Source organism: Mustela erminea, chromosome X (genome assembly GCF_009829155.1).
Source record: "Mustela erminea isolate mMusErm1 chromosome X, mMusErm1.Pri, whole genome shotgun sequence".
Taxonomy (NCBI): Eukaryota; Metazoa; Chordata; class Mammalia; order Carnivora; family Mustelidae; genus Mustela; species Mustela erminea.
This window is the reverse complement of record NC_045635.1, coordinates 89151838-89168644: the sequence shown is the minus strand read 5'-3', so window position 1 is coordinate 89168644 and position 16807 is coordinate 89151838. Positions and strand designations below refer to the sequence as shown.

At 38.9% G+C, this 16807-nt stretch overlaps 1 protein-coding gene across 4 annotated transcripts in view; it reads left to right on the top strand.

Annotated features, from left to right (window-relative positions):
* The first annotated feature begins 2837 nt into the window (after positions 1-2837).
* The window catches only part of RBM41 (RNA binding motif protein 41), a 54170-nt gene continuing 40200 nt past the window's right edge, over positions 2838-16807 (top strand). For 2 of the 4 annotated variants that reach the window (XM_032330477.1, XM_032330475.1), the window contains exons 1-5: positions 2893-3194; positions 5965-6081; positions 6649-6841; positions 7133-7337; positions 9222-9293. In XM_032330477.1, the coding sequence (XP_032186368.1) occupies positions 2974-3194; positions 5965-6081; positions 6649-6841; positions 7133-7337; positions 9222-9293 (808 nt within the window). In that variant the 5' untranslated portion in view covers positions 2893-2973. The other 2 variants (XM_032330478.1, XM_032330476.1) reach the window with 2 other exon arrangements.

Below are 16807 nucleotides of genomic sequence, written 5' to 3'. Positions count from 1 at the left end.
CTTTTTGTGAACTGTCTCAAAGCTTTTATACACTGTCTCCCTTTAAAAGCAGGGAAAGGCATGCCGTGGGAAAAGAAATAGCTATTATTCCACAGTTAATACGTTTGGCAGAACTAGAAATAGCCTGTTTTTCCTTCTAGTGCAATTTTCTGAATGTTTGTCCCTTGCTACCAACCCCTGGGACTAGCTACAGTTATACACAGGTACAGAGAGTACTTCCTCGTGACCTTGCTTTCGAGTTGCAGTTCCACTCTACATGTCTTTTTAGCCATTTATCCTCTACTCATCCCACCTAGATGGATTCCTAATGAAGTGTGTATCTCTTCTGTGCCGATAGGATGTATGTCTTATTCGAAGTCGTACACATGTCTGGTATAGTATTTGTTCCACCCTTTGCCACTTTCCCAGGGGACAAACACACCAGCAGCTTTGGCAGATTTTCCCATCTACTTATGGATTGATGTGTCCATTGAACAGTTTGGTTGAGCAGCAGAATTCAGCCTCACCATCATACAGGATTTACCTGGTACAGGCTTTGGTATGACCCACACTTTGTGCACGCTTACATTCTTTCTGTGCTCTCTGCGGGAGCCACAAAATAGTACATGTTATACCAGCATTCATTCATCCGTGTCCTTCAAGAACATACATATAACAGGTTTTGGATAGCTCAGATACTTTCTGTGACCTTTTCAATCTGTAAGAAGTTCTTAGGAAGTACAGTGTCTTCTAGGAGCTGCTCTTTGTCTTATCCTCTAACTTGAGCATGGGAGTACAGAAAGTTTGAAGAAGTTCTACCAGATGACAGAATATTTGCTCATAGATGACCACCTATCAAGTGACTTTAAAACCATACTTTTATGTAACACTTTATGGTCACCCTATTCAGAGGTACTCTCCCAATTTTACAGATGAGGAAGCTGTCCTAGACCAGTTAAAGAAACTTCCTGAAAATCACATAGTCTTATAACTTGCAAAGCAAAAGATCAAGTCCAAACTGCCTACTATGTTCTCTCTAACTATGGGAACTGAGAAATCCAAACAGTGTGCTCCCCAAACACATGATCTTTTTCTTTTTTTTATTCTTTGTGGTATAAGAAGGGTCCCTTTAATTAAAAAAAAAATGTTGACTAGGTAATAAATATTCAAAAATCAAAGGTATAAAAAGTGAAGTTTTTCCCCACCCTTTTTGCTAATCATCCAGCTCCCCTACCTGGAAGCATTCATTTATCACTGGTCTCTATGTTTTCCCAGAGGAATTTGATGCATACACAAGCATACATACATATAATCCCCCTCCTTTCTTTTTACACAACTGGAAGCATACTATTGATACTGTTCTGCACCTGGCTATTTCACTAAACATAATTTAGATTGTTCAGTAGCAGCCCACAGTAAACTCTGTCATCTTTAGGACTGCTGCACAGTTTTACATTGAATGGATTTATTACATTTGTGGGTATTTTATGTTTGCAAAATTTGGTTATAAACAATGTTGCAGTGAATAACTTTACATGTAAAATACATATAAACTGGTATATGTGTATGAAATATATACACATAAAATACACATGTACATATATACATATTACACACACACACACACACACACACACTTGACATATAGTATTGAGGATCCTATTCAGAGAGGTTGAATTTCTGTTCTGAAGGAAATGGGGATTTATGGTTTCAACTGTATCCTCACATTACCTTCCATAGAGGTTGTACCAATTTATGTTCCTACCAGCAGTGTGTAATGAGAGTGCTTATTTTCCCACAATCTCAACAAAAGTAATGCGCCCTCAAACTTCTGGATCTTTACTAATCTTGCAGGTGAAAATGTTATTTTAGTGTACTTTTAATAAACTATTTTTAGAACAGTTTCAGATATATAGAAAAGTTGTATAGTACTGGGTTGTGTATACCTCCACTCATTTAACCTTTAGTGTTAACATCTTTATAATTCTGGTATATTTGTCACATCTAATGAATGTTATAAACTAAAGTGCATAGTTTATTCATATTTTTTTAGTTTTTACCTAGGGCCCCTTTTCTGTTCCAGAGTCCCATGCAGGATATCACATTACATTTAGTCTTTATGTCTCGTTTGGTTCCTTTCGCTGACACGTTCTCAGACTTCCCACGTTTTTGATAACCTGCACAGTTTTGAGGAGTACAGGTCATATATTTTATAGTCCTTGTACTTCGAAATTTCCATCGCACTTATTAAGTGAGATTAAACTTCTTTTCATATACTTAGGGATGTTTGTATTTCCATTTCTGGGAGCTCAGAGGTCATGGTCTTAACCACTATGCTATACCTCTCTCTTGATTCAACCTAATCTTCAACAAAACATTCATAAGGACTTCTGATTCTCAGGGTAGGAAGTACAACATCTCCTAAGCTTCTGTTACAGTTAGAGAAAACCGTTAGTGCAGGTGATCCGGTCAAACTTGTGTCTGATCACGGACTACACTGCAGAGGATGGATCAGGGGCCCAGATGGAAACAGCGGGTAGGCTCGATAATAAGTCCTTGAAAGCAGACCAGGGTTTTTAATAGGCATACATTGGAGGAAAAATAGAGGAGCCAGGATTTGGCTATTTTGAATGAGACAGTCAAGAAGTCTCAAATGACTCCTAGCTTTATGAGCTGGATATTTTGGGTGCTGCCGTTAACCCGCAGGAGAAATATTTAAACAACTTACAACACCTTACTCGGTAGAGTACGTACTCTCCGTTTCTTTAGCTCTGAGCGACTACAATTCCCAGAGCCCCGTACTCCACCACAATCCCCTTAGAGTCTGCCGCACAGAGTTCTGGGACTTGAAGTCCGCGGCCTATTCACCCAAGTTAGAGATAGGGGCCTGTGGAAACATGAAGAGGTAAGGGCTTCTCTGAGAGCAGGCGGCGAAGGGAGCTCTCATCTACCTTTTAACTTTGAAAATGGCTTTTATGACTTTGTGTTTGGGGTATGTCACGTTGTCGGGATGCGATTTTGTGTGAGCGGGAAGACAAAAGAGGAGGGAGGAGGGGAGACGGGCTAGACAGGCCTGCGGGGCGAAGTTCAGGAAGGGCCTCCGTCGCCGGTTCCCGTAGGAATGCCTTGCCAGCACAGGCATCTAGGCCACGGCTCCGGCCCCGGGAGCTGCACGGATGCTGTGGCTTCTTACTACTTCACACGGACCCACCCAGGTAAAAGGGTCTTGGCCGACTGATGCCCAGTGCGGGAGAAAGCCAGGCCAGCTCTTCCCCGTCCCGCCCTACCTCCATCTCATCCTCGGAAGGGCACACGGTGGGGGCGGGAAGGGGGGGGGGTGTGTTTTTTTTTTTTTTTTTTTGCAGTGTTTGTTTACTAAGGAAGACTTTCTCGGGCCCTGAGAGCATGTAGAGCTTTCAAATCTTAACCTAAGCTACTGATACTTTGTTTCTAAAAATTTAGACGGAAAGTACAAAACGGGCTCAGTGTATCATAGGGAAAGAAAAGCAGCGCTGTAAGCAGTTCCCCCTACTGGTTCTGCAGGAAATGGCAGCTTTAACTTAGCTGGTCATTGTTGAAAGCCGGAGCTTCACAGTTGTTGACAGTACACAATGGCTTTTTTAAAGGATCCTCATTAAATTAGTTTTGGATTCACTGCAAAGTAGAATAATCACTCTGGAATAGAGCGGTGCATTTAAAGTTCTGATATTATGCTCTCCTGTATTGTTGGTTTCTGCATCTTTTAAACAAACGTTTCCCTGCCTCAAAATGACTTTTAAAAAATGCTTATTGTGATATTTCATACATGCAAAATAATGCATATGTACAGTCTAAAGAATAATAATAGATTCGGACCCACTAAAGCTTTAGAAATAGAACATTAGCAGTGTCTTATGGGTCCCTTGGGGGCGCCTGGGTAGCTCATTCGTTGGGGTCTGCCTACAGCTCTGGTCATGATCCCAGATTCTGGGATGCAGCCCCTCATCCAGCTCCCTGCTCAGCGGGGCCTCTGCTTATCCCTTGACCCCTCACACTGCTTGTGCTCTCTCTCACTCCCTCTGTCTCTCAAATAAATAAAATTTTTTAAGAAGTCCCCTGTGTGCCCCTCCCTGATTGCTTCTCCTTCCTCCTTTCTCCCTGAGGGGATCACCATCCAGAATTTGGCTTTAATCATTACCTTGCTTTAAAAAAATAGGTCCACCACAGATGAATTTATCTCTAAACAAAATGTTGCTAGTGTTATCCATTTTTGAACTCTGTAAATGGATACAGACTGTATGAATTTTTCTGTGACTTGCCTTTATTTCACTCGGCATTTCTTTTTGAGGTTCATGTGTACTGATGTAGTTAACTGGGGTTTATTCCTTTCAAAGCCACTTTAAACATAGTAAGAAATTTCAGAATTTTAAATAATAAATAAAAATTGAGATACTTAGAAGGAAGTTTTTTTTAAAACCATGGGCCTAAGGAAGGATATTTTAAAATTTTCTAAAAATAGGCCTCAGTCTTTCTAGAGTATGAGATCTTGCTCATAACCCAAATGGTAAAGGACTATTTTATAAAGAAGGTATTTCATACTTGTTTTTCTCTTGGAATTAACTCATTTCATTTTTGTCTTTTATCATCTGTTGTTGCATGCTCTACTGGTCCTGCTATTTACACTCTAGTAAGAGTTTTTCACTTACTTAGGATTGGCTAGTTTATAGCATTACCTAGATTTCTACAGAGTAGTGCCTCAGCTATAAAGTGTCATGACCCTCTTTGCATTTGTTTCTATACTCTCTGGAGATCTGCTCCTCTTTCACAGCTCCAGATCCTGCCAACACAGATGACTCGAGATTTCCATGTCCAGCCTCAGACTCTCACCTGTACAATTCTTCCATCTCTCGGTTTCCTGTTAGCCAGTATCACTTATACTGTCACCTCAGACTCAGTATGTCTTTCATACTGAGCATACAAATATCAGCATTCCTGATATTTCATGCTGGCATGTCAGTTGTAATAGGTAGTTGACTCAGCCTGGCTAAGACAATACTGACTTTCCCCTTCTGAAAACATTTATTCCATCTGGATTTTCCTCTTTCCTTCATTGGTACCATTATTCTCATAGTTATACAGCTTGAACTTTCAGGTTTATCTTTGACTTCTTCCTTACCCCTGCCTTCAAAAGGCCTCGCTCATCTAAGTCTCCTTTTCTGTTTCCACTATTACCACGCCAGTTTGAACTTTCTTTGTGTTATGCTCGACAAATTTAAAGAGTTTCCCAACTCATTATTCTGGTTTCTTTCCTATGAATCCACAAGACATAGTATAACCACATTCATTTTCCTAAACCATCATTTGTACCCTGCCACTTAACTGCCTAATAAATTGCTTTCTGATATCTATACATGAAGACCCAGGCCCCTTAGTTGGAGTATTTAAGGCCTTTCAAAATCCGTGTCTAATTACCCCCTCCAAGATTATCTCCTAGTGCTTATATGTGAATGCCAACTGAAGGGAGCTTCCTATTCCCCAGAACATATTTCTGTCTCTTCTTATTCAGCCTCCCTTTTCTTTCCTTCATCATACCCAGTCCTTCAAATGCCAGTTTAAGAATTACCTTTCCAAAGTCTTCATTTACCATCCTAGCTCCCAGTCATCTCGTACTTTTCTCATCCTCCCTCTCTCCCCTTCCCTCTCCCTCCTTCCCCGCGTAGGCATACAACACAACACATATACACAGGCCCTAAATAAATTGCAAGCTTCTTGAGGATAGGGACTGTGCCTTGAATATCTTTGACTGCATCAGTACCTAGCACAGTGCACTGCATGGAAGTAGGTATTTAGTAAACATTTGTAGGATGAATGAATGATGAAGGGCAACAAACAGAAGGGTGTCTTCAAACAAATGGGGTCACTACTGGTAGATAATATAGCTAAAGAACATGTTTTGAGATTGACTATTTCTTCTGCTTTCTGTATACATTCTTATATCTGCTCCAGGGTAAATAGCTGTGTGAAAAGTGGTGAGCATGTCCTGGAGGAGTTGGAAACAGAAGGGGAGAGGCAGCTGAAAAGCCTCCTTCAGCATCAACTTGATACCTCTGTCTCCATTGAGGAGTAGGTATTGATTTTGCGAACAGGTAGAGTATCATAGACCCTCACCTCCAGGTGGCCGACGCCTCTGAAAGGCCGGATGGAACACTCCTCTCCCACTCCCTTTTCCTTGGCCAACTTCTACTTATTGGACAGCATTTTGCTTCTGTGTCTCTTCCTCTGGGAAGCCTCCCATATCCCACTAAGTCTGGGCTAGGTGCCCGTTCCTGTCTTCCCTTAACATACATAACACTTGTAACCCAATAAGATCATTGTCTGTTTACTTGATTCTCTTCTGCAAAAGCAGAAACCATTTTTATCTTTTTTTGCGGTTAAATGCTCCGTACCTGGCCCAGTGTCTGATGTGTAGTAGGTATTCAGTAAATATTTGATTCACTCATTTATTGGCCCTGGGTGAGGGGAATAAGGACAGAATTCCATGTCATTGCAGTGGTGCTGTCAGCCTAGAAATAGGCCATGAGAGAGAAATCGCTAGTATGTTCCATTGTGCCTCTTTTAATGGCTAGTCCTATTTCTGTAAATTGTGGTAACCTGAAGATATTCTTAACTTGCTTCCTGCTTGTTTTGCAGATGTGTGTCTAAGAAAGAGAGCTTTGCTCCTGGTACTATGTACAAGCCCTTTGGGAAGGAAGCAGCTGGGACTATGACTTTGTCCCAGTTCCAGACACTGCATGAGAAGGACCAGGAAACTGCTTCTCTTAGGGAACTGGGGCTCAATGAAACAGAAATCTTGATCTGGAAGAGCCATGTTTCAGGTGAAAAGGTGAGTGGGGCCACTTTTATTTTTCCTAAAGAATCAAGGGGAAGATCGCTTCCTTTAACACTGAGAGCCTTTTCATTTTTAGTTCTTACCAAACTGAGCTCTGTATGTGAGTTTTCTTTGGTTTCTGTGATAGGGGTCTTGGTAAAGCTAATGTCTTCCTTGACTTTATGAACACCTCTATGAACAGTCACCTCTGGTCCTTCACCAGCTTCTTTTTTATCTGAGGCATTAGATCATCACTTTCAGGCTGTGTTCTCTATGACACATGCCATCTCATTTCTCTGGTTTCAGAGGACAAGACTGAGGGCAACCCCGGAAGCAATCCAGAACCGTCTTCAAGATATTGAAGAAAGGATCTCGGAGCGTCAGCGCATCCTCTGCCTACCACAGAGATTTGCCAAGAGCAAACAGCTGACCCGGCGAGAAATGGAAATCGAAAAGTCTTTATTTCAGGGAGCCGATCGGCACTCCTTCCTCAAGGCTCTTTATTACCAAGGTATGTGATTGCCACTGACTTTAATGTGCTCTTTCACTGAGAAAGATTTAACAGCATTAAATATGAAGAGTTAGTGAAGGGAGTAGGGGAAGGACAAACAATCAGTCTCCTTGAGGAATGTATATGTCCGTGGCAGACACAAATATGTACATAGTCAGTTGTGATACCACATGGAAATCACTGATACAGAGATGTGAATAAAATGCTAAGGGAGCACAGAACATTGAACATGGAAGTCTAGTTGGGGGGAGTCAGGAGTTGACATTTGTACTAAGCCTTGATAGAGCAACAGTCATTTGTCAGGTAAATAAGGTAAGAGGGCATTACAGATAGTAGGTGAACAGGAACGGGTCTGTGAAGGGACATAGTGCATCTAGGGGACAATGAGAAATTCATTGTGGCAGGAAGTATGGGGCACAGCAGGGGATGCGAGGGAGTGACACTGGAAAGGGAGGTAAGGCTAGACTGTGAAGGGTCTTTGGGCTGAACTGTATATGAGCACAAAATATATAGATAAATGTTATGCATCTTAACCAGAAAGTATTAGTTTAACAGATAAGTTTTGCTAGGCACTGTGGGAGGTGCTCAGAAGTTTAGGAAATCGTTCCTGACCTTGTAGCAATTATAGTCTGGTTGGAGAGAGAACCATGTAACATTTGGTGACAACACTGGATATAGTTGTTAAGTGCTATAGTTCATAGGAGGGAAAGGCCACCGTGCTTTGGCATAACTGAAGAAGGCCTCTCAGAGGAGGTAAGATTTCAGTGCTCTTTTAATACTACCTATTCTGTAGTAAGGAGAAGGAAAAGCAATTCATTTGCAGCAGATGGTATGAACACTATTGGGTGTTTGGGGCTCTTGTGAAAGACCAGGTTAGAAAGGTAGCTAAAAATTTTAGACCTTATTTGGTGGGTAGTAGAGACCTGTACAGAGTCAGTTATTCAGATAGTTTGGATATGGTGAAAGGATTCTGAGCCAGGAGTAACCCGGTAAAAGCAGTATTTGAAAAGGATGAATCTAGTGGCCAAAAAAATAGGATGAGACAGAGAAAGAACTGAAAGCAGCGAGAATGATTTAGGAGGCATTATGGTCATCTAGGCATGGAGATCTAGACTAGAATGATGGCAGTGGTATTGGAAAGAGAGGTAGGTGTGGTTATAAGAGACATCACAAAGGAAGAACTGGTTAGACTTACTGACTGAGAATGAAGGAGGAGGGTCGAAGGTGAGGTCAGAGACAACCCAGATGTTTTCAAGCCTGTGTGACTTTTTAACAACTGGCAAAATTAAGGAAGTCTTTATGGGGAGTTTCTGATGAAAGACGAGTTCAGTTTGAAACATGTTGATTTGGTAAGAATGGCAGGATCATTAAATGCACTTATTGAGAAGGTGGTCGGAAATGCAGCAGGGAAGTCAGTGGAGTGGTCAGAGCTGGCTGCATAGACGTGGCAATCACGGACACTCAGGTGGCAGACAGGTAAAGCCATGAGCATGAATGAATGCTTTGTTAGAGACAGAGACCATAGACATGGAAGAGCAGTGGTGAAGGAAGGAATGAAAACAAGTGAACAGCCTCTTGTGGAGAGACCTAGTATACTGATTATACTGATTAAGAGCATGAGCTCTGGAGGCAGACTACTGGAAAAACCCTGGCTCCCCCACTTAGCTAGCTTGTGGTAAGATGTTGGGCAAGTTACCACCCTACACTTCAGTGTCTTCATCTTGTAAAATGAGAATATTAATAAGACCTACATTCGTTAGGAGGATTAAGTGAGGTAATACATGTAAATCACCTAGAGCAGTACCTGGTATTTGGGGTGGGTGGGTGGTGTATGAATCTGTTCTGTTTCCTATCTTTGAAACTCCTTGCTTTAAACCTTCACAGCATACCACAAAAAGACAAGTGCAGACAAGTACATGACCTCAATGAAGAGGAAGATAAAATTAGGCACAAAAGGCAAGTCGAGAGTTTTCTTACAGTGTTAGATTTAGGAATGTAACATAGGGTCCCAGACTTCTGAGTTGAGTGCTTATTTAATTCCATATTCAGTATATGACAATGTTTGTAGGAAATGATCCAGAGGGAGCCATTTATCCTGATAAAGAATATTAAAGAGAGGAGATATTAAAAGTTGTAAAACTTTTACATTTAGTGTTGTTAATTTTTTTTCTCTATACCTTTATGTTATTGTACCAGACATAAAATGACCTTAATGATTTTTGGATTCTATTTCACAACTCATTCTGAATCTTTTTATTAATCACTAAAGTATAACTATTATGATGATGATGGTATAATAGCAATATTCTCTTTTATTTTAAAAATGAATTTACAATAAAATTGTCTGTTTTTCTTTCTTATTTTTTCCTTGGTGTATAATTCCATGAATTGTAAATCATGTAAATCATGTAAATTCATGTAACCACCACCACAATCAGGATAGAGAACAGCTTGATCACTCTAAAAGTCCCTCATCCCATCATTGATGGTCACCCCCAACTCCACCCATAATCTTTGGTAATCCCTGATTTATTTTCCATCACTATGGTTGTGTCTTTTAAAGAATGTCATAAAGATGGAATCGTACAGCACATCATCTTTTAAGTGTGGCTTCTTTCATTTAGTATAATGCCTTTGAGAGTCATCCAAGTCGTGTGTATTGATAGTTCTTTCATTTTGCTGAGTAGCATTCCATTGTGCGGATATTCCAGATTTGTGTATCCATCTACCCATTGAAGTGCAATTTGGGCTGTTTCCAGGTTATGGTGACTATGAATAATACTGATACAAACATTTTTGTACAGGTTTTTGTGTGAACATAAATTTTTATTTCTCTAAGGTAAATAAGGAGTGGGATTACTGGGTCATATGGTAAGTGTTTGTTTAACTTTATAAGAAGCTGCCAAACCATTTTCCAGAATGGCTGAACCATTTTGCATTCCCACCAGCAATGTATGAGAGTTCCAGTTGCTCTACATCTTTGTCGGCATTTGGTATTGTTGGTATTTATTTTAGTTCTTCTAGTAGCCGTGCAGTGGTATCTCATCGTAGTTTTCATTTGCTTTTCTTTAGTAGCTAATGATGTTGAACATCTTTTCATGTGCTTATTTGCCATCTTTCTATCCTGTTTGCTGCAGTGTCTGTTCCAATCTTGTGCTGGTTTTTAACTGGGTTGTGTATTTTCTTCATGACTTTTGAGAGTTCTTTACATGTTCTAAATGCAGTTCTCTGACGGATATATGATTTGCAAATATTTTATCCCAGTCTGTAGCTTATCTTTTCATTCTCTGAACAGTGTCTTTTGCAGAACAAACTTTTTAAGTCATGGTAAAATATACCTAACATAAAATTGACCATTTTAACCATGTTTTCAGTGTACAGTTCTGTGGCATTAAGTATATTCACATTGTTCTGCAACCATCATCACTATCCACCTCCAGAATTTCTTTCTCTTCCCAGACCGAAACTCTGTACCCATTAAACACCTTCTCCCCTTACACTCCTCCCCTTTGCCCCTGGCAACCACCATTCCTTCTGTCTTTGTGAATTTGACTACCCTAGGTGCCTCATATAAGTGGAATCATGCATTTGTCCTTTTGTGTCTGGCTTATTTCACTTCATGTCTTCGAGGTCATCCATGTGTCAGAACTTCCTTCCTTCCTTCAGGCTGGATAATATTCCATTATATGTACCTATCACATTTTGTTTATCCCTTCGTTTGTCCGTAGACACTTGTGCTGCTTCTGCCTTTGGCTATTGTAAATAATGCTGCTGTGAAACTGGATGTACAAGTGTCTGTTCAAGTCCCTGCATTCAGTTCTTTTGCATATATACCCCGAAGTGGAATTGCAGGATCATATGCAATTCTGTGTTCAATCTTTGGAGGAACCACCATACTGTTTTCCACAGAGGCTGTATCATTGCACATTCCCACCAGCAATGAAGAAGGATTCCAGTTTCCCCCACCCCCTTGCCCGACACTTAAATTCTTTTCTATTTTGTGACAGCCATTCTAGTGGGTGTGAAGTGGTACTTTGTGTGGTTTTGATTTGCATTTCCCTAATGATTAGTGATGTTGTGCATCTTTTTCATGTGCTTTTTGGCCTTTGTGTACCTTCTTTGGAAAAATGTCTGTGTACTGCCTTTGCCCATTATTTAAACTGGTTGTTTATTTTTTGTTGAGTTGTCAGCTTTTTTTGCATATTCTAAATTTAATTCCCTTATCAGGTAAATAATTTGCCAGTATTTCCCTTCATTTCATGAGTTGCCTTCTCACTCTGTTGATAGTGTCCTTTGATGCACAAAAGCTTACGTTTTTGGTGAAGTCTGATTTGTCAGTTTTTTCTTTTGTGACTATGCTTTTGGTGTCATGGCCAATAAATCATTGCCAAATCTAATTTCATAAAGGTTTTCTCCTATGTTATCTCCTGAGCATTTTATAGTTTTAGCCCTTATGTTTAGGTCTTTGGTCCATCTTGAGTTAATTTTTTATATATGTTATAAGGTAAGGATCCAACTTTGTTTTTTGCACATTGATAATCTAGTTTTCCCAATACTACTTGTTGAAAAGACTGTCCTTTACACATTAAATGTTCTTAGCACCCTCTCCAAAAATTATTTGACCATAAATATGAGTCTGTTCTTAGGCTATCCATTCTATTCCACTGGTATGTATGTCTGTGTTTATGCCAGTGCCACACTGTTTTAATTACCATAGGTTTGTAGTAAGTTTTGAAATCAGAAAGTGTGAGACCTCCAACTTTGTTCTTTTTCAAGATTTTCACTATTGAGGAATCCTTGAGACACCATATGAATTGTAGGATGGGTTTTTCTATTTCTGGAAGAAATGTCATTGGAATTTTGATAGGGATTTTACTGAATCTGTATAGCACTTTAGGTAATATTGACATCTTAATGATATACTATGTCTTCAATTCATGAACAAGGGGTGTCTTTGCATTTATTTGTATTTTTAATTCTTCTAGCAACATTTTGTAGTTTTTAGTACACAAGGTTTTTTTTGCCTCAGAGCAGATGTTTTAAATTTTTATATAATCCAGTTATCCAATTATCAGAAAGAATTTTTCTTTCATATTATACTTTTTTATGTCAAAGAACTCTTTGACAGCAGATTATGAATAAGATTTTTCTTTAAACAGTTTAATGGTTGTATATTCTACATTTAGATCTATGATCTATTTTGTCTTGATGCTTTTATAAAGTGTGGGGTTTAGGTTAAGGTTCAGTTTTTTGCCTGTGAGTTTCTAGTAGTTTCAGCACCATATGTTGAAGAGAGTATTTTTCTCTATTTACTTGCCTTTGCATATTTTTGTCAGAAATAAATTGGCCATATGTTTGTGTTAATGATTGTGTTAGTAATTAACTTCATAATAAATGGTGAAAGACTGAAATATTTCCCTCAGTATCAGGAATAAGACAAAGATGTTCACTCTTGCCAGTTCCATTCACAGTTGAATGAAATTAGAAATCAGTAATAGAAGGGCATTTAGAAAATGTACAAATATGCAGAAATGGAATGACACTCTACTGAATAACTGATAGATCAAAAAGAAGTCACCAGGGACATTAGAAAATGCTTTGAGATGAATGAAAACAAAACTTAACATACCAAAACTTACATGATGCAGTAAAAGCAGGGCTTAGGGGGATATTTATAGTTATAAATTCCCATATTAATAAAGAAGAAAGCTCTTAAATTAATAACCAAAACCTTTTACCTTAAGACCTATAAAATTTTTTTAAAAGCTAGAATAATTTGTCCAAATCCTTAGACTGTGTAATGCCAAGAGTGAACCATAATTGTAATCATAGTGAGTCAATGTAGATCCATTAGTTGTAAAACTATACCACTCTGATGGGGGATATTGATAATGGGATAGGCTATACATGTGTGGGAATGGGGTAATGTGGGAAATCCGTGTACCTTCCCCTCAGTTCTGCTGTGAACCTGTAACTTCTCCAAAAATAAAGAGACTACAAAAAAAAAAAAAAAAGAGAAACCTAAACCCACATCAAACTGAAGGGAGAAAATGATAAGCTTAGAGCAAAAAAATAATAATAATAAAAATAAAAAATAATTTAAAAAATACAGAGAATAGGCAAAACCAAAAGTGGTCCTTTGGAAAGATCAAGAAAATTCAGAATCCTTAGCTAGACTTACCAAGGAAGGAAGAAGAATGAAGAATTTCTTATACCCTGCTCTACTTTGATTCTTTTTTTGCATGGAGCATCTTTTTCCATTAACTTTTTAAAAAGTCTAAAGTGTATCTCTTTCTCTTTCTTTAAAAAGATTTTATTTATTTGAGAGAGAGAGAGAGAGATAGCAACAGATCACAAGCGAACAGGGAGGAAAGGGAGAAGCAGGCTCCCCACTGAGCAGGGAGCCCAACAAGGGGCTCCATCCCAGGACCTGGGGTCATGACCTGAGCTGAAGGCAGATGCTTAGCCGACTAAGCCACCCAGGCACCCCTAAAGTGTATCTCTTATGGACAGCAAATAGTTAGGTTGAGTTTTCCTTTTTTAATCTACTTTTCCAATTGAGTGTTTAGTTCATTTATATTTAATCTATGTAATTGGAATCTTTTGCTAAAATAGGATTTGGTCTGCCATTTTACTCTTTGTCGTCTTTCTTTTCTTCCCCTCTGTTATTCCATTTATTCCTTCACATGAAGTAGGTTTTTCCAGTATATAATTTTAATTAACGTGTTGCTTCTTTTACTATCTTTTTAGTTGCTTTTTTAATAGTTGTCTTGGGGATTATAATTAACATCTTAGTTTAAAAAAAAGGTTTGTATTAATACTGACGTAATTTCAGAAATACTCAAAAACTTAGTCCTTTTTATCTGTTTTCTCCTTCTTCCTTTGTACTACTACTGTCACACTAATTACATCTTTATAGATTTCAAGCTCATCAGCATAGTATTAAAATTATTTCATTATGTAGTTATTTCCTAAGTCAGGACAAGAAAATGAGTTACAAAGACAAATACATATATACTGTTTTTTTTTATGTTTTCCTATACAGTCAACTTTTTATAGTTTTCTTTTTTTGAGTTCCTGAAGAGTGTTCATTTATTTCAGCCTGAAGTATTCCCTACAGTTTTCTCATAGGGTAGGTCTTATAGTGATGAATTCTTTTAGTCTATGCTTATCTTGGAATGTCTTAATTTCTTCTCTGTTTTTATTTTTTTGTTTTTTTAAGTTTTTTTTGTTTGTCAGTTTATTTATTTATTTGACACAGAGAGAGCACAAGTAGGCAGAGGGAGAAGGAGAGGCAGGCTCCCTTCTGAGCAGAGTGCCTGATTTGAGACTCGATCCCAGGATTCTGGGATCATGGCCCAAGCCAAAGGCAGATGCCTAACCAAATGAGGCACCTAGGCGCCCCTCTCCTTTAGTTTTAAAGTATAGTTTTTTGCCAGTCTGAAGTTTTTGGTTGATAGTCTTTTTCCTTTAGCACACCAAATATGTCATCTTACTGCCTTCTGGCCCATGTAGTTCCTGTTGAGCAGCCAACTATTGATCTTATTTAGGACTCCTTGTCCATGATGAGTCTCTTCTCTCTTGCTACAGTCAGGATTCAATCTTCATCTTTTGATTTTGACAGTTTGGCTACATGTCTGAATGTCTCTTGGACAGACTCCAAATAGGTCCCTTGAGTTTGTCCTACTTGGATTCTTTCAAGGTTCTGTAATGTGTAGATTAATGCTTTTCATCAATTTTAAGAAGTTTTCAGGCATTAGTTCTCCAAATACTCTTTGTGCTCTTTCTTCTTCTGAAATTTCCATTATGGATATGTTGGTGTGCATGATGCTTACCCACAGGTCTCTAAGGCTGTTATTTTTTCTTTATTCTTTCTTGTTTTTGCTCCTCAGAGTAATCGTCCTTAGATGAGTAGTCAACATATCTTCAAGTTTGCTGATTTTTCTGTCAGCCCAGATCTTCTGTTGGGCCCCTCTAGTATAGTTTTCATTTCAGTTACTGTACTTTTCAACTCCAGAATTTCTATTTAGTTCTTTATTATAATTTCTGTCTCTTTATTTTTATTCCCTATTTGGTAAGGCATTCTGAAACATTCCTTTAGTTCTTTATACATGGTTTTCTTTAATTGTTTGAAGAACTTTAACAACAACTGATTAAAAGTTTTGTCTGAGAAGCCCAGTGTGCTTTCTCATGAAAGCTTCTGTTGACTGTTTCTTCTTTCCTGTGTATGGGCCATGTTCTCCTTTTCTTTCCCTCTTTTTCAATGTCTTTGTCTTAATCAACTCAGGCTGCTATAACAAAGAACCATCAACTGGGTAGCTTATAAACAACAGATTTGTTTCCCACAGTTCTGGAGGCGGGAAGTCTGAGATCAGGGTTCCATTATGATCAGGTTCTGGTGAGAACCCTGTTTTGGGTTTCAGAGTGCTAACTTCTTGTTGAACCCTCACATATCAGAGAACAGGGAGAGGAAGCAAGTTCTCATTACTTCTATAAGGGTACTGACCCCATTCATGAGGGCTCCACCCTCAAGACCTTATCTAATCCCAGTTACCTCCCAAAGGTCTTCACTTCCTATTACCATCACATCACCAGTAGGGTTTCAGAATACCTGTTGGGGGATGGGGGACAGATATTTAGTCCAGAGCAGTCTAACATTTTTTCGGTGCAAATGAGTCAGTTAAAATAATGTAATGTGACAATTCTGAAAGTCATTTTCCCCCACACACCCAGGGTTAGTTGTTCTTGATGTTTGTATAGTGACTGTCCTAGACTAATGCTGTAAATTTGAATTCTTTGTCATGTGCAGCTGCTGAAGTCTGTTCAGTAAGCAGAGTGGTCCACTAATGAGTAGAGAAAGTTTTCCTTAAGTACCTTGAACCAAAAAGTTCTATCAGCCTTTGTTGAGGGTGTTTGTGTTGCGTCCCTCCTTCAGTGCCCCACCAGGCAGTTTGCAGCTGTGCCTTAGACTTCACTTCCTACTTGTTCAGAGCCTCAAGGTTAGCCAGAGGTGAGAGATTAGTGACTTCTCAGGCACTAACTTTCCTGGGCACACACATAGCTCAGCACATGTTTGTTACCTTCTAGAGTCCCAGGAGTATGTCTGAACTTCTCAGAGCCCCTTATGGACATCTCATTTTCTCTTTTTCTTTCTTTTTTATAAGAACACTAAACAAATTTTTGAATGTACAATGCAATATTATTATATAGGCACAACATTGTACAGTGGGTCTCTAGATCTTAGTCATTTTGCATAGCCAAAACTTTATAAACTTTGAATAATAACTCCCCATTTTCCCCTTACCCCAGCCCCTGGAAACCACCATTATATTCTCTTCTTCTTTGTGTTTGATTATTTTATATACCTTACATAAGTTGGCAGCATTTGTCCTTTTGTGCCTGGCTTATTTCACTTAGCAGAATGTCTTCAAGGTTCATCTGTGTTGTCAAGGTGGCAGGATTTTCTTCTT